Source organism: Phyllostomus hastatus, unplaced genomic scaffold (assembly GCF_019186645.2).
Source record: "Phyllostomus hastatus isolate PE091 unplaced genomic scaffold, TTU_PhHast_1.1 phas_contig_86, whole genome shotgun sequence".
NCBI classification, from domain to species: domain Eukaryota; kingdom Metazoa; phylum Chordata; class Mammalia; order Chiroptera; family Phyllostomidae; genus Phyllostomus; species Phyllostomus hastatus.
In genome coordinates, this window is record NW_025333977.1 from 10,871,776 (window position 1) to 10,895,019 (window position 23,244).

General features: G+C 37.4%; 1 protein-coding gene across 5 annotated transcripts; it reads right to left on the minus strand.

Annotated features, from left to right (window-relative positions):
* Positions 1-1,020: 1,020 nt before the first annotated feature.
* STRIT1 (small transmembrane regulator of ion transport 1) lies at positions 1,021-19,913 on the minus strand. 5 transcript variants are annotated; one of them, XM_045851745.1, is made up of 4 exons: positions 19,822-19,913; positions 17,190-17,288; positions 8,775-8,807; positions 1,021-1,261 (listed from the first exon to the last, which is right to left on the minus strand). In XM_045851745.1, the coding sequence occupies exons 1-2, from the start codon at positions 19,832-19,834 to the stop codon at positions 17,194-17,196; spliced, it is 108 nt and encodes a 35-aa protein (XP_045707701.1). In that variant the 5' UTR covers positions 19,835-19,913; the 3' UTR covers positions 1,021-1,261; positions 8,775-8,807; positions 17,190-17,193. The 5 variants fall into 5 exon arrangements, with proteins under 5 accessions (XP_045707701.1, XP_045707700.1, XP_045707698.1 ...); XM_045851744.1 differs by having other exon boundaries at positions 8,775-8,810; XM_045851742.1 differs by having other exon boundaries at positions 8,775-8,810; positions 17,190-17,285; positions 19,822-19,891.
* Positions 19,914-23,244: the final 3,331 nt, after the last annotated feature.

A 23,244-nucleotide genomic window follows, 5' to 3' on the forward strand; every position in this document is an offset into this window, starting at 1 on the left:
CGGCAACCACTTTCTGACTTAACAGTTTTAGGAGCCTTATGTGCCAGGCCAGGCAAGATTCTGCCCAAGGTTGATCCGCTGGCAATCTGTGTTCATGCTGATTTCCCACAGCCCAGTCCTCTTGAGATAGCTGCTGAAGTACACGGAAAGGTACCTAGATAAACTCATGTGACTATCGCAGTTTAATACTGCTAAATTGAACCCATGGTATCCTTTAACATGACATTACATAAATATCTCCAATCAATGGACTGATGTTGTGACTCATTTTATAATCAATAATTATTTTGACTTTGTTGATCTCCACTCCTGAATGGATATTGGTATACTCAGGTGAAAAGAATTATTAGTCATTATCTGGCCCTTAGTACTACTTTTGTGTGCGTGGTCATACCTGTAACTGGCACTGTGAGAACTGAAGGATAATAAGATTGTTCATAAGGAAATATCTCCATGCTTCCATATGAAATGTTCTGAGCTTCAAAGGATTTATAGAATTTGAAACAATAGCCTTTGGAAAGTGTTTTCTCCCTAATTACCTGCCTCACAGCATAGCTAAAATCAACTTGATGGCTTTGTAAGTCTGATACACTGGGGACTGGCTGCCCGTGCTTTAGTTCTTCTAAGACTGCCTGCAATCCAAGAAGCCTGAACGAAACAGCAGGACTGGGTGTGATACTGAGGCCAGGTACCAATGGATTAGAATGAACCTTTCCAATGTTTATACGGAGGTTTGCTGCAGACTTTAAGCTGTATGAGTCTCGCTTCTGCAAGAAATGCCACACCAGCCAGGTCTTCTGTGCAAGAGACATCCATCTGCCACTGGGCAAAGAAACAATAACTCTGGAAGAAGATGACCCAGGGAACACTGGCTGTGGCCCAATACTTCGGAGAAAGGTCTCTCCTACACCTGTTACCCCTGTGCTACCAGAGAAAGGGGTGCTTGAGTGCTAGTTCTGAGGATGTAGCATAGACCATTGTGTCTGACCCACATACCATTTTTTAAAAAATTAACACACAGCATTTCCAATACATATATTTGACATTTTAAAAGTAGAAGTTTTCAGAGTCTCCTAAAAAATTGAAAGATCAGATCAGAGTAGCCTTAAATTTTCACAATCCAAAGTCTTGCTCCAGATGAGTAGCAGCTTTCTGCTTCAGACGGGGCATTTGCTTCCAGATCAGTGGTTTCTCCCCGACCAGCTTCCCTCTTCTCTCACCTGGACCCCGCAGGTGCTGGAGTTCAGAGCCCATGCTGTAGCTGAAAGGGACAATGGAGGAAGAAAGACATGTTTCAGAAATGAATGATTCAGATTTCAGCTCTACAATTGACCAGTTTCTTAGGTAAACTTTCAGAACTGTATCTACTTCATCTTTGAAAGTCCCAGGATATAGAGAATTTCAGTCGTGAGGACATAAATACATGAATTTAAAACATGTAGATGACTTTGTTATATGGAAAACAATAAAAGAGAGCTTACATCTAAATTTTATTTAATATAATAGTATAGTTTCCAGGAACCCAATGAAACAAATATATTCATTAGCTAAAGAGAAATACATGTCTATTTATCTGATCTTGAAGTGAAGGAGACAGGGAAATACAGGCTAACCAGAAAGCCAAGGTCTTCTCTTGGAAGGAAAAAAAAAACCAGAAATGACATTTCCTTTTCTAAACCTTTTTTTGATGAAGAAATCAGTAACACTTGCTTTACTTACAACTTTTTTATGCATAAATTTTTAATAGTGCTGGTAGAACAGATTAACATATCATGATATTTGGGCAATTGAATTTATAATAATAGTAAAACAACTTTTCAACTGAATGGTTGATAGTATTTTGTGCCTCAAATTAGTCTTCAGAAAATAAAGTGTATGAATGATTAAGCAAAAAAAATAGCTAATTAACTAACTAATAAATTTAATAAATATCTTTTAAATTGAGTACTCACTAATTTTTAGACCCTGTCCTACATGCTTGGGATTGGGTGCAAAAATTTTATGTTCATAAATTTAACTATTAATAGGAATTTCAGCCTCATGGCAAGTGTCTTGGTTTTGAATATCCAAAAGAAAATAATTCTAATACTGTGTTGGGAGCAAGATTCAACAAGTGGGTAATTTGGATCTTTGGTTAGTTTGATTTGGTATGCTTTTACCTTAATTTGTAGTAAGAACATTACAACCCCTTATAAAGTATCAAATTTATATTATTAGAACCATAAAAGATATAAAACAATTACAGCTATAGACAATATCAAGAATAAAATATTAGCTACAATGAAGACATATCTTTTCCATGGTGGTTTTATGTAAGTGGCATAATATTTTAAATCTTTTTGTTTTAATTGTTATTACAGTAAGTTTTATCTGCTGTTTAGGATATTTGAAATGTTCAAAGACAACCACAAGAAACATTTCGTATCCAATTTTAATTGCCTAGGGATTTTTAATCAATAAAATCAATAGATAGGTAATGCTGACATATTTAAGAAAATTTGGTTTTTGATGTTTCATTCGTTTGGTCTGAACTTCAGGGAGAACTTTCCATATGACTCTGGATTTGCTTCTTGCAACTCTGCCGTCTATAAAGTACTGAGTTGAGATAAAAGTGGAATGTTGATTGGTTTGTGCAGTATCAAGCAGATTATACTCAGGTATCAGAAGTGGTGAGTCTTATCTGTATTCAGTTGGCATGTTCTAAAGGAGGGTTACTGGGAATGTACGACGTTGGGTGAGGGATGATAAAGGTTCATACAGGCTTCCATTTCTTCTTTATTTTTTAATAGTTTATTTATATTGTATTTTTTCTACCTATAACTTTTTACCAAAAGTCCAAGAGTCCTGTATCATAGTGATCTTAGATCAAAAAGTATATTTTAAGCTAGTTTCTCTGCCTCTCCGCACTTTGATTCCAAGTGGCAGCTGTCTTGGATTTGCTCATGCATATATTTCTTAACTCAATGCTAAGTGAAATCAAATGAGGAAATAAAGGCAAGTCATGGTGGGAAGATCTGAAAGCCTGTGTGAGTCTTTTAACCTTGTTAGAAACCTCGCTTTGATTTCCTAGAGCCTAGCTCAAAGCAAAGAATTTTACCTCACTACACGTTTTTTGAATTTTTATTTAGTGATTTTAGAAAGAGAAAGGGAAAGAGAGAAAGCCATTGATTTCTTGTTCCACTTATTTATGCGTTCATTGGTTGGTTCTTGTATGTACCTTGACAGGGGATTGAACCTACACCCTTGGTGTATCAGAATGACACTAACCAACTGAGCTACCCAGTCAGGCTGTACAGTACATTTTTAGTTTCTTTTATACACTCGAGTTTACATATATCTAAAAATATGTAGTTCCAACAGCAATCAGAATTAAAGTCACTATTTACACATCCTTTTCTTGAAAATAGACTTGTAACAGATTTTTTAAGTTTTATTGACTACAGTAAAGGTTGTAGACAGACAAGTTCTCTTTCAGCCAGCAATATTCTTTCTTTCAATATAAACTTCACTCTCCATTTGTTCATATAGTTGTTACTATTCTCTAGTTTCTCATGTTGGTTTTGCACCTCTCACCTATGATACCTTGCTGTCGCCAAAACCTGTGAGTTCGCAACCCCAACATACCATTCACCACAATTAAATTAGAGCCAGACTCAGAAAGAGAACAAAAATTGTTCTGTAATCTTTACTTTAAAAGAAAAGTCACAGATTTTCAGATGCACACTGTGTTAAGTTGTTGATTGACACATGCCCAAGCTGAGATGGTATTTCAGGGAAAAGTCAGAGAGGTGGCTTGGAGACAGTGTTTCTCCAACTCGAGCACTCGTGCATCAGAACTACCTAGAGGACTTATTAAAACACCAGTGCTGTCCCCCTCCCCCACAGTTTCTAACAGGTTTCTAGGTGATGCTGATGCAACTTGTCCAGGGACCAAATTTGGAGAACCACCTGAGTTGAGAAATACCCAGGGACTTGAAATCGTTGTAAAAGAAAGTAAAGTGTCAAATTTCTTTTTCAAGTCACACGCACACACAGAGCCTTTATTTTCTTTACTAAATGATTACAATTTCTTCAGATAGAACTGAGTAAAGCAGTAATGATAATGAATTACTGGAAAGGAATAACTGATATTTGGAGGGATGCAAAGAGATGGGTTAGCAGGTGGTGTGAGGTTCAGGCTGTGTAAACAGAGTGCACTGATTTGAGAGAAACCAATCCCTAACTAGACAACACCAAACAACAACGTGGTTTTAGACATTTCTTTGCCAAGATAATTCATACGACACAGGTCTTGTGGTCTGCTTATTAAAAAAAGAAATCGTTACCAATTTGCTAGGAAAACAAAAAACCTTTGTTACGTTCTTTTATCAGTGATGAATGAACCAGACGTGAAAAAAAGTAGAGTGCATTGACTAGATTTGTCAGGAATTACGCAACATGGCAGCTACATCTGGGGATCATTGAGCCTTTGTTTACATCACTCTGTGAGTCCTTCTCCTGCAGGCAGTCACCAACCCGTGCACCATCTGTCCCAAGGGCGGAGGAATTCCAACGGGTTTTCCAGGGCCAAATACTGAGTCAGACTTCCCTTTACTGCTACTCTGGTCTAAGATGATTAATCAGCAGGGCATTAATGCCTTTACTACCTGAGCTACGGCTTTCTCCTTTAAAAAAAATCCAGTTGATAACGGTTAGGCAAAATTCTTTCAGGCAGTGAGTTTCAATGTTTCCCAGTAGCTAAATTTCTTAATATGACATCAAAGAAAACTCAGATACGGCTTCAAAATGTAACACTGAGCTCTGCCCACACTTGACCCCGGGTCTGCTTTCCTTGAGCTAATGCGTCATAAAGCCTGGCTTTCTGCTTTAACTCCACTTCGCTTCCATTCCCTGCCATGATGACATGACACACCACTTTTTTTCTCCGAAGGTTTCCTGGTCACTATCTGAGGCCAGAAAGTTACAAAGATTAATGAGCTGTCACTGAGGTTATTATCTTTAAACCTCTTAGTATTTCTGGATGGGAGTCACCACTGAAATGCCCAGTTTTATTTTTCCTCTTTTCTCTAAAGTGAATGTATATAGATGTGGCTTTTTTGATTTCAAAACCAGTCTTTCTAAAGGGTTACTTTTGTGGGTGTTTTCGCTTTACATATAAATCCCAGGACTGTGAAGCAATGTCTCTAAACTTGAAAACATTTGGAATCATCACTTTCTAGAGCCACGTACTAGACAAACCCATCACACTTTCAGAGCCCCCCCAATGTTTTCACTGGATAGCTTCTTCAGTGGATACGCAATCGAGATTGGTAGGAAAATAAGTACATCAGCCTCAGCCTCCGTTAGAAGAAGAGGAAGAAGTAGGAGGAAGAGGAGGAGGACTAATGAGCGTCTCCCACCAAGCGGAGCAGTTCAGAGTGCTTTAGCGACATGAATGTATGGGGCAATGGGATATAAAAATGTGTACACTATAGATCTGGGCACCAGCATAAATTAGATCTAAATCATTTACTGTAGGAGTACTGTTCGTGAGGCTTAAAAATACACACTGCTCTCTCCCCGTTCATCAGGCTTGAAAAACACGCACTACGAGATGGCATCTATTGCAGCAGACAGAGTGTACAACATAACATGGTAATAATCTTCAGGCTCCAAAGGAGACTGCCTGGGTTCAAGTTCGCTAAACCTGTTTCCTCATCTTCACGAGCACATAACAATCACACCTACTTAGAGGGCCATCATAGAGATTCCATGAGCTAACACATGCAAACTGCTTAGAACAGTACCTGGCATGTGCTTCTGAGCCCCGAGTCAAGAATTTAAGTTCTGCTGAGCTGGCGACCAGCTGTGAGAATGGGGGCACGTTTGTCTTCATGCGTCTCTTTTCACACATCTGGAGGCACCTACCTCTCAGGAGAATCAAGTGAGATGATGTAGCATAAGAAAGCACTACTAAAATTAGTCACAGAAAGACAAATACCGTATGATTTCACGGATATGAGGAAGCTAAAGAACAAAATAAACAAAACTGAAAGAGACTCAGACACAAAGAGGAACCTGGTAGGTGCCAGAGGCGAGGGAGTTGGGTGACTGGGATTTTGGAAGATGGGAGAAGGGTGGAGAGATGGGTGGAAAAAGTGAAGGAATTAAGAAGTACAAATTGGTAGTTACAGAACAGTCATGAGGATGTAAAGTACAGGGAATATAGTCAACAATACTCTAATAACTGTGTATGGTGTCAGCTGGGTACTAGATTATGGGGATGATCACTTAGTAAGTTAGATAATGTCTAATCACTGGGTTATACACCTGAAAATAATATAATATTGTTTGTCAACTGTAATTGAAAAATTAAAAAATCATTTAATTTAAATAAGATATGAAGCAATTGCAAATAAGACCAAAAAATAAAATAAAATAATATTGAGTCAGTAGAAACAAAAAAAGCTTTTATAACTATAACATATAAACTATCTTGTAAATGCATTAAAATTAGTTTAGATTGATATCCATTAAATTACTAAGGGTAATTAGTAATTACCTCTGAGGGATGGAGAAGAATTGAAGATATGTGAAGGGAATCTAAGCTTTTTACTTTATTCTATATTAGGAATTTTCAGGAAAAAGAGGTTTACTACATATATATTGTTTAATGATAGTGTCTTCCTCACGTTATTGTTATTAGCAAGAACTGCAAGCATCTAAAAACCCTTGATATTTAGGGATTATAGTTTTACTTCCAAGCACCTGTGTGAATATCTCTGTACAGTGCTTACAACATGAAAACTCTCAATTCCATTTCCATATCTGCAGATATAGGAGAAAGATTTAATGTTTCATGTCCCTTTGTTTCTAGGAGGAGGTTCGTGTTGAGACCAAATTTAAAATCTGGAAAGAGGTAGTTGTATACATGAAGGTGTTAAGAGAGGGGGTGGAGTATTTTAGGGCCAAGAGTAGGTCTTTTCTGGAACAGAATGTGCAAAGCTGGCTTAGAGCCAGAAATGAAAGCAGCCAGCCCAGATACACCTCATTAAGAACCTACAGATCCATGATATAAAGATCCCTTTATGTCAAGAGACTATTAGAAATCTAAGAACTTGACAGCAATGCATAGAATAGGACTGAAATAATAGAAGACTAAAGGGAGGTTAGCAAAAGGAGATAATGAAGGCCTTGCAGGACTTAACTGTGGGAACCAAGAAGCATGAAAATTAAGTGTTGCCCAAAGAAACAAATGTAGTCATCAATCTTTTATATATAGGTTGAAGATTTCTCTCCCTTGAAATCTGATGTACAATATCTCACAGTATAGTTGGGAGTAAATCTTGGAATGTGTTGATCATGGAGTATAGTGGAAAAGTAATTTGTAATTTGGAATCAAAACACATGTGTTCAAGTCCTGGTTGTACCAATCACTAACCTCATAACCATGAATGAGTTTTAACATCTCTGCACTCCGGTTTCCATATGTGCAGCATGGAAGTGGCAGTAACATCTACCATACAGAGTTGTTGGGTAGAATGGATAAGAAAGTGTGTAAGAAGTAATAAAGAATATTGTGATCTTAATAATGACTAAAATACTCTCTTAAATTAGTTGAGCATTTAGTAAATACTAAACACTACACTAAGAGCTTCACACACTTGGTGTATCTCATGTGGCTGGTTGAAGGTGATGTTCAGGCATTCATTCATTTGTTCATTCATTCACTCCTCACATATCTATTGGACATTTTCCTGTCATAGCTAGTGAATTGCACATTTTACACATCCTACTTTGAAAGAACTTACCATCTAGGGAAGGATATAAAGGGAAAAAGATCTCACTTAGGAAGAACAAAGAACTCTACCTGTGTTTGTGAGTGTGTGGAGGTATATGTGGTCAAAAATGGTAATGTTTAAAAACACTGAATTCTGAAGTAGTGTTCTTTAAACTACTGATCAATCCACTGATTTTGAGATTAGTTAGGTGGGCTGTGACTAGTATTTTGTTTAAATTATCACTGACGCCCTGGATGGCGTAGCTCAGTGGATTGAACGCGGGCTGCAAACCAAAGCATCGCAAGTTCAATTCCCAGTCAGGGCACATGCCTGGGTTGCAGGCCACAGCCCCCAGCAACCGCACATTGATGTTTCTCTCTCTCTTCCTCTCTTCCCTCTCTAAAAATAAATAAATAAAATCTTTTAAAAAATGTTAAATTACCACTGACCCCACTTTTTTTTGTCCCAGAAGACTCCGAGAACACAGGTATGTAGTGAGATCCAAACAGTGCTCAGCATGCTGGGGCTCCTGCGGGACGCCCGGACTAGAGCCTGCTTTTGTAAACCAGGGGAGCCTCCTGGGAGACCTCATCTTTGTCGGGGAGGAGGGCAGGCTTCAGGGGCTTGACTCAATGATTGTGAATTCAGTGAGACAGGAGACAGTTCAGTCTGTCTGGCCCTGCCCTGGATGTATGTCTGGGTCCTTGAGAAAAAAGGGGAGGCCGAGAATAAAAATTGAAAAAACCGTCTAATTCAGCTCTGAGATACATTGCATCATGGGCAACACTGTTTTAGAACTTTACAAATGAGCAACTTGACCACAGACCACCACATAAGCCCAACAAAGGCTAGGAGGGGAGAGATGGGGAGGAACAAGGAACCATCCATAGTGCCTGGGATAAACTTCTGGGTCCCGCCAAGGAAAGTGGTAACAAAGGAACATTATAAGCCCACATGAGACCCTCCTGGGTTCCTCATCAACAGGGAGACATGAGCCAGGAAGGTCTAACTTACCGATATGAACGTGATCCTGTGACTCCCCACAGGCTACTGCGACCAGAAAAAAAAAGCGTTAGTTATGCATTCCACAGAGAGAATGTTAAATAAAAACAGAAGAGCAAAAGGCAAAGGGGAAAACAGAATTGGGTGAATCTGACCACATGCTTGAAGAGGAGCTGCACTTCTACACTGAAGCAAGCTAGCCATCTATTGTCAGCCTTGAAGACAAGTATCTCCCTTTACCCAGATAGATGAGGAATACACCCAGTGCCTGCCATATCCTGATGAAATCATCATGCTTATTAGATTACAGGATTGCATTTTCTAACTTAAAATGCATTCTCTCCTCAACACACCTTCACAGGATAGGGATGAGAGAAAATGTATAAGGCACTGGGTTAGTGACTTGAAGCACATCAATATGCAAACCACTAAAAAGCCTATTTCCATTTTCTCTTCACTTCTGGGCCAATTTTACAGAGCAGGTAACGTATAACAACTCAAAAAATGGTTTCTCCATGACCCTGTTTCTTTCAGCATCAAGATTCCAATCAATATCTTATTTCCTTTAATATTCATAGGCACAGGCTCCAAGAAAGACCTTGGTCAGGTATATAATCTGTGTCACTTGGAATTGTAAATTTATAAGTGCCTACGTGCCCAGCGTAAGGTAACTACAAATGGACTTAACATGAGGATAATGACCAAAGTCTTAAACCCTGGAGTGCTCCTGACCTTCCAAAACAACCTCAGCTCTGTGCCCACTCATGATTTGTTTCGACAATTTATAAGAAATTGCATGCCTATCGCCCTTTTGCAAACCAAGAAATCACTTTAGAAAGAGAATGTAATGAAAGTGAAACACTCAAGCATCTCATTCCCTGGGAAATTACCAACTCACAATATTATTCTTATGCTTGTAGTGTTCTTTTTCTTTCCTCTGAAGAATCCTACACTCATGTATATTTATGTTTTAAGTGAAACTTCTATGTTTGTCCAAGAAAAGAAAAGGGGAAGGAGATGTCTGGGAAACAGCAATAAGCAAAAAATAAGGGTTTTGAGTACATAGAAATAGGAAATAATTTTCTCAAAAAGAAGAGAATTTAACATGGATACTATTACAAGATCTATAGATGGATCTCACTTGAAAGCATTACTTCTGTTTGTGCATGAGAATGTCTCCCCTAGGATCCCATACTCAACGGAATTTTCTCAGCTTCACCAGGCTTGGTACCTCATGAGGAGTTGCCTTAGTTATTTCAAATTCAATTGGACTTTATCTCTTTTCCAAGGTACAGAGTAATAAAAACCTTTCTTCAAGATGTTTGTGTATTTTATGTCCTAACACAGAGAATAGAGAAAGTAATATTTCTCAGTTCTGACACAAGTGTATGTCTTGAGTGGGGGAGGGTCAAAGAGTGCGGGTGTCGTGGTGATGTAAAGCTGGGCATCAGGTAATGAAAAAATTTTAAGAAACAGTTAACTCATAATCTTCTCAAATAATTATATCTGCACTTTGATAGAATGTTAGCTGAAGATTTTGTAAATTTAAAAACAAATCAGATTCTGTATTTGTGAAATCTATATGGAATCACCTACCTGAACCTACGGTTCACAGATTACTAATCACTTCTTTGAGAATTCCAACCAAGCTTAAATTATTCCAGTGACATCTCTAAAGTTCAAAGTTATACCATCAACATTGTCTGGTCAAGAGTACGACGAGGGGACAAAAAAGGAACATGGTAAGGGGAAATAATGAATCACCTATTTGACGTATACATATTGTCATCTATTTTGGATTATATCTACGAGTCAGAGAGATGAGAAATGGATTCACTCATAAAAAGCTTAAAACTTAATGGGGAAAATGAAACTCACATAGATGAAAATATTAGAGGCCAAGTATTTTTATGTATCATTATACTTTGTGTACTTAAAAGCATATTGGAATATTATATAACGAACATAACAAAGTGCTATTTTTTTGTTGCAGTAATAAACAAAGAAGTGCTTGGGACCTACCAAAACAAGCTGTCATAGATCAGTAACTACCCGTATAAAGTAGCAATGTCTAAACACACACACACACACACACGTTATCAATAAATGTGTTTTCTAAACTTCTGTGATAATAAAAATCACCCAGAGAACTGACTTTTTAATAAGCCTTCTCCAGACCTATTGAAATGAACTCTCCAGGAAAAGAGTTTGAGAATCTGTATTTATAACAAATGACTCAGTTGATTTGGATTGGGTAGCTTTAGAAAACGTGACAGTCCTCAAAACAATTCTATAAAATTATTATCAGTTGTCTTTCCCAATCAAAAAAACTTAAGGTTAGAGAAGTTAATGAGCTACTCAAAGAACTTCCAAGCTAGTATAAAATTATCTGACTTTCCAAACTTTTGTTCTTTTCACTGCCCTAAGATTTCCTTGTCCTCAGAGAAAATGACCAGATTGGATGTGGAAACAGAATTAAAATACTTACTATAGAAACATTCATTTCTACGGCTGCTTAAAAAGCAACACTACAGTCATTTTAAAGTGCTGGAGAAAAGAATACTGAGCCCTTAAAATAACAAACATCTTTGTCGGAGGCAGAATGGAAAGATTGGTGGGGACTGTGGAGTGCTTTGTGTCCCAGGGAAATGTTGAGCACGCAGTTGAACAAGACATAAGGGATCCTGGATCTGTAAAGAGCTACAGAAAAGGACCAGCACACGCAGAGAAAAACACTCCAGGCTCAGAAAGGACGTTGTTCCGACACACCTAAGATATAGGTTATCACAATGCTGTTCTCTAACTCTGCCTGCGTGAGAGACAAATGCCAGGACCCTGATGAATAAAAAAGCCAGAATACTGACAGGTGATGCCAAATTTGTGTCAGCAGAAAGCAGTAATAGAAAACCTCGATCTTTAGCTAGGAAGAAAGCTAAAATATAAGGTGATGCATTTAACTCCAAGTGAAACCAGAGCCAAGTTATGAAGAAGTCTCAAGGCCTCCGACAGTGAGAGCTCCTTAACCTGGGGTGTCTTTTCAATGGATTTCAGAAACAGCATCTTGATTATAGCATCGTATTTTTATGTATGTGTTATCTGGAAAATCTATAGCATTCATAGCTTCCTCATTAAAGTCTACAGCACAAAAAGAGGTCAAAGGAATAGAAAGATCATTTCTTTAATGAACTCAAACAGTTTAGAAGAAAAAAAAAGAAAAACATAGGTGGTCTTAAAGTCCTAAAATGCCCGCATAAGGATCAGGTGAGTCAACAGGAGCCATATCAGGAGTGCGCTGGCAAATGTTCAACAACTGGCTGTCCAGTGGAAAGAAGCTATAATTTGTAACACTCGTTAATTTTTGTGTTATAAATATACCATTATGGCCAATTTCAAGCTGCCAGTGAATTGTCAACTAACACAAAATTCCTGAAAATTTAACAATCAGCTTTCACAAGCTTGTAGGAGCTAACTCCAGCAGGCCTCTCATTCAGGCTGTTACTGTAGTTAGCTAGCTAATGATTAATAGAAGGAGCAAGGGGAATTAGACTTTGAGTTTGATAAACTGGGGAGCATAAGCCTGTGTGCTTAGCCAAGAAGCTACAGCTTCACATACTCCAGGGACAGCTGCCGAGGAGACTTAGGTCTCAAAGTAGACAGGAAAGTCATCCCAGGGTGCTGCCGGGCTGGTACCAGATTCCCAGAAGGAGGAAGAGGGGAAATTTCTCTGCTGTGCACATGCAGAGCGGAAACCAGATGGAATAACAAAACTTTCTGACATGCACAATAGAAGTCAAGATAATGCAGGGAAAGGTGTTTCTATTTTGGGGCATGTGCAGTGAGAGCCTAGCCCAAGGCAAAATGGAAAGGTGATCAGATTAGATGGAACCCCAGAAGGTCCAAGAAAGGGATTGGTTGGGTGTAGAGCCTGACTCAAGCCCAGAAAAAATCAGAAAGTTGGGTTGGATGGTATGAATGGCGCCTTGTTCTTTACCAAGAACCAAGAAAATATATGGAGGACTACCAGGAGCCTGGGAGCGGTTGCTGCGAGAGCCTGCTCACCCTCTTCATCCCTGAGGGCGTATTAATTCTCTTAACCCCACTAAAATCTCACCATCACGTTTAAACTCCTGCACGTGTGTGCCGTTTGAACTTCTTTTCTATCGACACAGCAAAAGAGCTGGTTTTGAGTGGCAACAAGGTGAGTTAGTTCTCCCCAAGCCTGGAGACAACTAAAAGTAGGTGAAGTCACGAAGGAAAATAATTGAGCCCGATTCTGTGTACACTTTATGTTAAAATTTTATGAAGATTGCTTTAAATAGACCTTTTCAAGCAGCCTTCATAAAATGTTTAACCAAATTTAAAATATAAAGATCAATGAATAAAGCCAAAGCTCTCTCTAATGTTTTGGATAAAAAGATTAATTTCCATAAAAAAATAATAGAGCAGAAAAGGATGCTGAGGTTCTGAGGAAGAAATCGGGTCCCTTCTTATCTGAGTCCATTCAGGCTACAATAACAAAATACCATAGACCGGGTACCTTATAAACAACAAGTGTTTGTAGATCCCGGTTCTGGGGGCTGTAAGTCCAGGATCGAGGTGCTGGTGTGGTCAGATTCCAGTGTGCCCCCCTTCCAGGCAGCAGACTTCTGGTTGTAACCTCCCCAGGAATAACGGCTGGGGAGCTCCCCCACTCTCTTTCATAAGGACATTGATCTCATTCACAAGGGCTCCAGACGCATGACCTAATTCACCTCCCAGTGTTCCCCCTTCTTCCTAATATGGTTACATCATATTTGGGGGATTAGGGTATCAAACATATGGATTTGGGGGAAAACATACATTCAGACAATAACACTTCTAGGACAGTGGTTTTCAAAATATGGATCCTGGGCCAGCAGCATCAGCCTCAGCTGCAAACGTGTTAGAAATGAAAGTCTCAGGCCTCCACCCCAGATCTCCTAAATCAGAAACCCTGAGAGAGAAGAAGCCCAATAACCCGTGTTTTAACAAGTCCTCCAGGGGACACGGACGTGCCCTGAGGTCTGAGAACCTTGGCTGTAAAGCAAGGGCTCTCCGATTTCAGCACGCCGAGCATCCCCCGGGGAAACATGTGACCCTGCGCGTCCCTGGCCCAGGACACACCTACTCAATCAGAAGCTCCAGTGAGGAGGTCCAGAAACAGTTTTAGGTTTTATTTCATGTTACTTTATTCTATTTTTATTTATTTGCATTTTTGTAATTTGCGACTCAGAGCCATTGGGAGGAAGAAAGAAACAGCCTTCTTATAAAAAAACTTTTAAATATGTACAAGAGTAGAAAGAAGAGTATAATGAATTCTTATGGAATTACCACTCAGTTTAAACAAATATCAGCATTTTGCCTGTCTGATTTCATATCCCCTTAATTTTTTTAGTTTGTTTTCTGTGGGAATACTTTAAGGCAATTTCTAGACATCATATCATCTCACCAGTATGTCAATATGTATCTCACAGATAAGAGCCTTTTCTTTTCCACTGACAATTGCTATTATTGTAATGTACAACATTGACAATTTCTTAACTCTATTCCAGAAATACAAAAGTGGTTTCAGTAGTTAGTCCAGACATCATGTTTGTTTGTTGTCCTTTTAAATCTCTTATTCTGTAATCCTCTCTCCCTCACCATTCCACCTCTCCTTTTTTTTTTATGCTAGCTCAGTGTTTTATTTTTATTGAATTTATTGGGGTAACAGTTAATAAAATAATATAGGTTTTAAGTGTACAATTCTATAACACATTATCTTTATATTGTGTTGTGAAACCATAAAAGCCCTAGAAGAAAATCTAGGCACTAAAATCTCAGACATTTCTCATGCCAAAATTTTTTCTGATATAGCTCCTCGAACAAGGCAAACAATAAAAAATATAAACGAATGGGACTACATTGACCTAAAAACCTTTGCATAACGCAGGAAACCATCAACAAAATAAAAAGACAGCCCAGTGAGGGGGAGAACATATTCCCCATTCCACTTCTTAATGCAAGATATTTGTTGAGGAACTGGGTTATGTGTCCTTTGTAATTTTATACTCTGTGGACTTGGCTGGAAGTGCCCTTGTGATTTTGTTTAGAAAAGCCTGGAAGAAAGTTCTAGAACTTGTTTCACCGGGGTTCACCTGTTTTGGCAAGAATACTTCACGGGTGGGACTGGGTATTTTCTGATCTCCCCTAGCAGGAGGCTTGCGTGGGCTGTTTATCCCACTTTCGGTGATGTCACCAATGGGTTCAGCTCTCATCAAACCGATCAGCCAAGTATAAAATTCCTCCATCGACAATTAACCTAGTTGTTCTCACACCCATTAATAATTGTTGACAAGACTTCTTATTTCATTAAGGTTTGCAAAATAACAATTTTCTATATTACCTCTCCTATGTATTTCAGCTAGAATATTTCTATAAGGAAGAAATGTCAAAATTTATTTAGTTGTCTGAAAGTAGTTTATTCAAGAAAAACAAGATTCTTTACACCTACTTACAAATTTTACAAGACCTAACTGCTTCCTTAGCAACCTCCAAATGTTAACAGTGAGGATTTTATTCACTTATTTTTGTTTTTTATTACTATTATGGAGTCATGGGTATTTATACATGTTATGTATTTTGAGCCTTTGTAGCCATTATACTTTTTGATGTTGAAATTATCACCGCTTTGTCCAAAGAAGTCTTTAAGAGGTTCTTTAATTTCTGGAACAAGAGGACGTCCCAGAGTCATCTCGCACACTCCCCGCCCCCAGCTGGGGCAGGGGCCCTGGAGTCTTTGGGTGGACTCTGGGGTTTAGAGACCTCAAGGAAGGTACGAGGGTGCTCCTCCTTACTAGTCCTTTCCAGTGGGTGGTGGTAAGATATTTTTAATTCTAGAAGAAGGAAAATTAATTATGAGTTCATACTGCTATCTGCAGCTCAAAATGCAAGATTACCAGCTATTTGCTTGACTTCTTGTTGCTGGTGATATGAATTTCACACTAAAAATACCATATTACTCCCAACAAAAAGACTGCTGAGCATGGCTAAGACTTTTATCCCATGAGAGATGTACAGTCAGAAATACTGTGATTTAAAGTCACTTGAAAGAATTTTTTTCTCTGTGCAGTTATGCCACAAACTTGATATACTATTAGGTTGGTTTGTTTGTTTTAAATTGGGGGAATGACTTTTTTTGTATTCTTTCTTTTTAATTGATAAGGTGCTAGCATGATTTGAATAATCAAAACTGTAAAATAAGGTTAAAATAATAGAGATAACCTCTATTGTGGTTTCTTTGTTTCAATGCTTTAATATAAATGAGCATGTGTGCATATTGGTATAGCGTTTTCTTTTCTGACACAAAAGACAGCATATGTTGTTCTGTACCTTTTTGTTTGTTTGTTTGTTTGTTTGTTTGTCTGTTTGTTTGTTTGTCTGTTTGTTTTTCCTTAACACTTTGACCTGGACATGACATCACATCGATATACAGAGACCTGCTTTATTTTTTTCCACAGCTGCATTAAGTACCACTTTTTGTAGATAGACCATAGTTTTTTCAGTCAGACCTCTACTAAGGGACATTTGGCTTACGTCTAGATTTTTGCGGCAACAAATTATGCCACAGTGAATCGAATTGTATCTATGCCATCTTGTATTTTTACCAGAGTCTCTATGGAAATTACAATATTCTTAGAAGAAAGATAGTTAGGTCAACAGTTAAATACATATGGAATTTTGGTAGATACTAAGTACCAAACACTCCTTGAAATGTTGGACTATATGGAATTCCTAAAGACAGTATAAGAGAGTTTCTTTCTCCACAGCCTAACCAACACGTGCATTGTCAAATACCTTCCCTTTTCTCCCATCCAGTAGGTGAGCAACGGTTCCACAGTATAGGTTTAATTACAGCTCCCTTATGCTGAGCAAGTGGTTAAGGGACAAGTTTACATTTACATTTTGTCTTCCACAGTCTATCTTTTCTTATCTCTATCTCATTTGGGCTGGCCAAAAAATTTTATTGTAATTGAATCTACCAAACTTGTTCTTATTGCTTTTGTAGTTTCAGTCATGGTTAGGAACATTTTTCCTATTCCCAGGTTATGGGGAAAAATTCATCCCTATTTTCTTAAAGTTCTTATTTATACCCAAAACTAAACAAGTTCCTGAAAAGATTCTTATGTACCCCAAAGTACCAGTTTGCAAACCCAGGTTTATACAGTGATGTCAAGCATTGCAGTTATCTACATGAGAAACATTTAATAATCTGTCATGTTTATGATTTTCTTAATTCTTCTAAATGATGCCAATCTGAAGTCTTCTCGCCTGCATAATAAAGTGTTTTGTTAGTCAAACAGAAAAGAGTATTTCTGGACTAATGTATGCTCTTTATGAAATAACATATTCAATTATTAAGAACTTTACCTTTCTAAAAGAAGACAACATAAACCATTATGATGCAGCCCACAATCCATCCAATCAAGAGAAGAACAGGAACCAGAAGTTGTGATGATGTAGATTCTGCTTAAAAATAAACAAAGCAAAACAGATTTGATAGGTCATTTTGGCATTGTATCTTATGAGCCAAGAGAATAAAAGAAATCTGGTAATAGAAAGGGAAAAATGTACTCTCTCAACATACCCAAACATGACTACTACATTTTCTACCAAAGGTACATGTGACTCAGCTGGGTATTTGGAATAGAAGGCCTGTGTTCAATCATAGGTCTTCCTTTTACAGTTATGTGACCTTGGGCCATTCTGAGCTTGAACTTCCCTGTTTGTAAAACATGGGTAATGAAACTTGTGATATCTACCTCCTGAAGCTGTTGTGTGGACCAAATGATGTCACATATGAGCAAGGGCTTTGTAAACTCCAACCACCACATGCGTGTTTAGCGTAGATGGCGCCCATTCATGTCTGTGTTCACTAACACAGAGAGCAGCTGTTTACATATACACGATAGAACATGACTCTGGCACAATTCCTACTGAACTAAATAATAATCATAGCAGGGAAAGATATTGAAATTGTTCTTGGCCTTGATAGCTAACTTGACTCTTAACTATCATAGGGGGAAAAGCATTCTATTTTATACAATCATTCTCAACTAGAGAAAAGAGATTCTATTGTTTTAACTGCTCACTGTTGCAATCAACACTGTCCCAAAACACATATAAAAGACATTATATAATGATTCCTCCTTTGTTTCTATCTGTACCCTGATGTGCAAAAAGTAATTTTAAAAGTATCTCTTTTAAAATAGTCTCTGCATCTCAATCTTACTGTTTCAAACACACACATATCACTCAAAATGATTAAAAAACAACACAGAAATATACAATTAACATTATATGTTAAGGACTCAGATATAACCTTAATTGAAAAACACAATTAGATTTTATGCCATCAACTATCAAAGGGAATACATAGCCTTAGCAATTGCATTTCTATTACAATGTTCACCACTTTAAAATGGGGAGCTTTTTTAATACTGGTAAAATAAAAATCACCCGGAAGCTTCTAAAGACACTTCTAAAATTAGAAGACATACTTATAAAAGCAAACTTTCTGAAGTTAAAATGCATAGTAACAGTTTAAATCTATGTTTCCAGAAATGCTGGACTCTCTCTTAATTCTCAAAAATGAAACAGGCTTTCCTCCTTACTCCACCTTCCCATGACCTTGAGCAAAGCATTAACCACTAAATGAAAACTCCTCTTTCCCTGCCATGTGGTATTGCTTTAAGGATAAAGTGAACATTATGACATACCCTTTACTCTCATTTGGATGAAAGCCTTTTTATGAATTAAGGTACCATGACTGTAGAAGTACAGAATAGTAAGTTTTTTGAACTATTCATGTATGTGGTTTAGTTTCTTTTCCCAGTTTCAAAGGACTTAAAAAATTAATATTGATATTTTAATTCAGTATTAAAAATATTTTATATAAGCTTATTTTAATACAGTTCTAAAATGTGCATTGAAAATTCTTAAAATATATGTATCATTATTTATTATTCCTGATAAACCAATACAATTGACTGTGCATTTTAACATTCAAAGTATAACTGCATTTGTGTTCTTTTAACACTAACATTTTAAGTTTTACCAAAATCTATAACATTGCTTTGAAATAGTAACATATAGGAACTTTGCAAATGTCACTTATATTAATAGCACAAAAAAGCACAAAGCATCTTTTAAAATAAGAACAATTTCAAAATGCTTCTTCCTTGGTCCAGTCCTGAGCATGCCCAAGAGCGTAGTTACCCCTGGAAGCCTTCTTAAGGTCACTGTGCTCCAGAACAAGACTGTCCAAGTTCAAAACGTGGTGCCATCACACTCTAAGTGTGTGAGTGCAGGCAAGTTACAGAGTTTCGCTATGTTTCAGTTTCCTTATCTGTAAAGCAGGAAATACGGTGATGCTGCATAGCTCATGAGATTGCAGTCAGGGTTAAAAGCAACAATTCCTGTGGGCATGTAAGACCTGTTTCTTGCACACAGTGTATTCAGCCCTTTTCTCAGATTAGCGTTAATCATTTTTCTTAAATATAAAAAATATTTAAAACCTAGAAAAAAAGAAATTCAGATGCAAAGCATATTACAGATGACTAGGCCCATTTTATTTATTTTCATTTCAGAAGTAGAAAACAGGCTCAGAGAGGTTGAAGGACTTCCTCAAACTCATGGGGCCATTTTAAATCTCCTTAATTCTGGTCCAGCATGCCACAATACCTCTAATCTAATACCTCAAATCTAGTACAACACCAGAGAGGAACTGACCTCTAACTCATCTTACAGAACAAGGGCGAACAAATTCAGCTCTTTCATGTGTTTGATCCTCTTGATATTGTTCATAATACACAGACAAGTTCCTTACCCTGCACACCTAGGGCACCTTTTGTGGCCATGCTAACATGCATGGTTAACACTCCTTTAGCAGAAATACCACATTCATCAAAGTAATTGAGTAACACCAAATACTGGGAAACATAAAAATAAACCAGCGAGCCTGGGCCTTTTTTGCCAAGAGAGTCTTATGCTTAAATCTTACCTTTTTCAGCCATTCTTCCTGTTGTTGGGTGGGTTGGTCAGAGCCAGGCTTACCTCTTTGTTATTGTTTTCCAGCGTCGCTTTGAACTTTAAATAGAGAGATTATCTGAAGAGTGCAGCAGCTGCCCCTCTCCTGGCTGCCAATTGTCTGCAGGGTGATGTAAGATGTTGGAAAGCAGAGCTCCTCTGGCTCCTGTTATCCTGTTAGGATGGAGGGAAAGGGGGCTACACGGCCTAAACAATTAAATAGGCTGCATAACTCCAACCCAGACATACTCAGATTGTTAATTCGCCCAGTGCCTTCAGACCACATGAAGAACACGTTCAGAGAAGGGGTGTACAGAAGGAAAATGGGATTGTGAGAGAGAAATTCCACCAAAGGGGAAGGGTGATGTATTGGAAAGAAAGGACTTTGAAGTTACAGAGACCTGGCCTCAAATTCTAGCTCTGCTGTTTCTGCAATGAAGGCCAAATTGCTTAACCTGGGCATGAGCTTCTTTCATTTTAAAATCAGGATAGCAATACCCACCCACAGAAGAAGTGCCATAAAGATGCAATGAAAAAGCTCTGTGAAATAGAGACAGTTCTTTATTACATTACAAGATGCAAAAGATAAAACAAATTAAATGGCACCCCTTCAAATGAACGATTGTAAAAAAAGAAATTTTAATATAAATGTACTCGAAACTAAAACAATAAAAGGCTGTGGAATTGCCTAGAATTTTCAGAAAGTAGTCATAATCTTCTTATTTTTATCAGCAATACAAATAAGACATCTCATTTTTTAGAGTCCAACCTGGCTTATTATGTAACATGACCTAGGGTATGGTCTAGATTCTCATTGGAATAACTTTAATTTTTAGGTTTGGATGGAAAAGCTTTGCAAGATGAACCTGTGACCAACTTTCCCAAAACTCCAGCGTGTAATTGAGGATGTCCTCCTTCAGAAACAAGACTGGCATGATCAAAGCTGTTTCCACAGAGCTCCAAGAATGATGTTTCCCTGCAAATGACCATGTCTCATCATTGATCAAAAGCCACCAATGGTTCTCCATCTCCTAGAGAATAAAAATCTGAATTCCTTGTTAAGACACATAAAAAGCCTTATCTCCACCTTTCCATTTGCAAGGATGCCTTAGCCCTACTGAACTCCTTGCTATTATATGACCTCAAGATAAGCTTCCACATACATAAGTAAGGAGAATATTGATTTTCTACATCAAATCATTTACTTATAGATTAGAGTGTGCTGTCAACCATCTGGCAAATTTATGACATGTCCTTTAAGCCAAGTTATCATATCCCCCCCTTCTCTCTCTCCAATTTAATATTGAGACAAACACACACAAAAAATGCCTGGCTGTACCAGGTAAGAAGAGAGACTATGCCTATCTATGCAACAAAATCCCTGGTAAAGAAAGATATTGTTTTTTCAATATTAAACAATCTTATATTGAACAAAGATTAATTGAAGACAAGACAGAGACAGGGAAAATAAAAATGGTGATTGATCCCACTTAAATACTGAAATTTTTTAACTAAATGAGTTCAAATAAACACTCACTATTAAGGCAAAGGGTGGGGGGATAGAGAGAGAGAGACAGGCAGAGAGTGAGAGAGAGAGAGATTCAAAAGAAACAGTGAGGTATTCTCCAAACAACAAACATACATAGATAGAAGATAAAATAATTTGCCTAAAATGAATGAAAATAAAAATATAAAATGCTTCTACATTTTCAATACTTATTGCCATTTCAATTATTTTAAGCTTTTTCCTTTGATATGAAAAGGACTGTTATTAACATTATTGCTATCAAGTTGGATTTTGAGAAGGGATTACTTTATAATTCATCATTTATTTTATTTTAGTTTTCTATAGAAAGAGAGAAGTGGAAAAAACTAATTCAATGAACATGAATTGCTCAGATCTCAGAAAAGAGTTCAATCTAGAATTTCATTTCCTTGGCATCCTATCAGTAAATTTTTTAAAGCTGTATAATAATTGTTAAGGAGAAAATGTTTTATTCATTAATAGACTGGTTTCACTTTGAACTCATAAACCCATTTTCTAATTTTCCTCTTAAGGCATACCATTCAGACACATTTTCTTTTTCTACTTTGCATACTTTCTGAAAGATTTAGCTCTTAAATCCCTTACTATCAAAGTGACATTAAATTCTCCTAGGCTACTTAAGCTAAAAAATTTAACAATTTGCCTCCTTATTCAAGGTAAATCAAAATTCTTTACTTTTCAAATATTTTTAACCATCAGTGTCTGCAGTTGCAGTAGATAGATTTGAATATAGTAGATTAAATGGACAAATTCTTATAAAGATATAAACTACCAAAACTGACCCATTCAAAATAAAAAATTTGAACAGACTTATAACAAGTAAAGAGATGGAAGTCATAATCAAAGAATGTTCCCCAAGGATACATTCTGGAATCAATGCCTTCACTCCTTAAATTCTCCCATTTAAGGAGTTAATAAGACTTCAAAAACTCTTCTCAAAAATAAAGGAGGAGCTAAGACCTCCCAACTCATTCCATGACACTAGTACTGCTCTGAGACCTAACAAAAGTGTTATAAGTAAAGAAACCACAGACCAGTCTTTCTAGTAAATATAGGTGCAAACACTTCAACAATAAACTAACAAGCCAAATCCAGCAACATATAAAAAACATAATACACCATGACCAAGTGGTATTTATCCCAGGAATTCAAAGTCAGCACAACATTTAAACACCAATTAATATAATGCACCATATTAATAGAATAAAAACCAAAAACCATGTGATCATCTCAGTAGATGCAGAAAAAAGCATTTGACAAATTCCAACATTGTTTCAAAATAAAAACACTCAAAAATGAATAATAAAAAAAAAAATCCTCAGTCTCATTAAGTGAATCTACAAAAACCCACAGCTAACATTGCACTGAATGGTGGTGAAAGAATGGACGCTTCTCCCCTAAGATCAGGAACAACACAAGGATGTTCACTCTCACACTTTGATTCAATATTGTATTGAACTTTGCAGCTGGGAGGTTTAGGCAGAAAATGAAGTAAAAAACATCCAAATTGGAAAAGAAGAAATTAAACTACAGTCATATCTCAGTGTGTGTTGGGTTAAGAACTCATCAAACCTGGCACTTACCAAATTTTAACAAGAAAAAAATGTTTCAACACTCGGCACTTGCTTGCCACTCATCCCATATGCTAGAACTTGCATGAGTCAGGACAGCACCCCACAAGAGAAAATGCTTCATCAGTCGTTGCCTCCTCGCCACTCATCGGATCCAATTAAGGATGGGTACCGAGGCACCATTGTATTTCTATTTGTAGATGACTTAATCTGACCTACAGAAAATCTTAAAGAATCCACAAAAAAGGCCTGTTAGAGCTAATAATCAAATTCAGCAAGA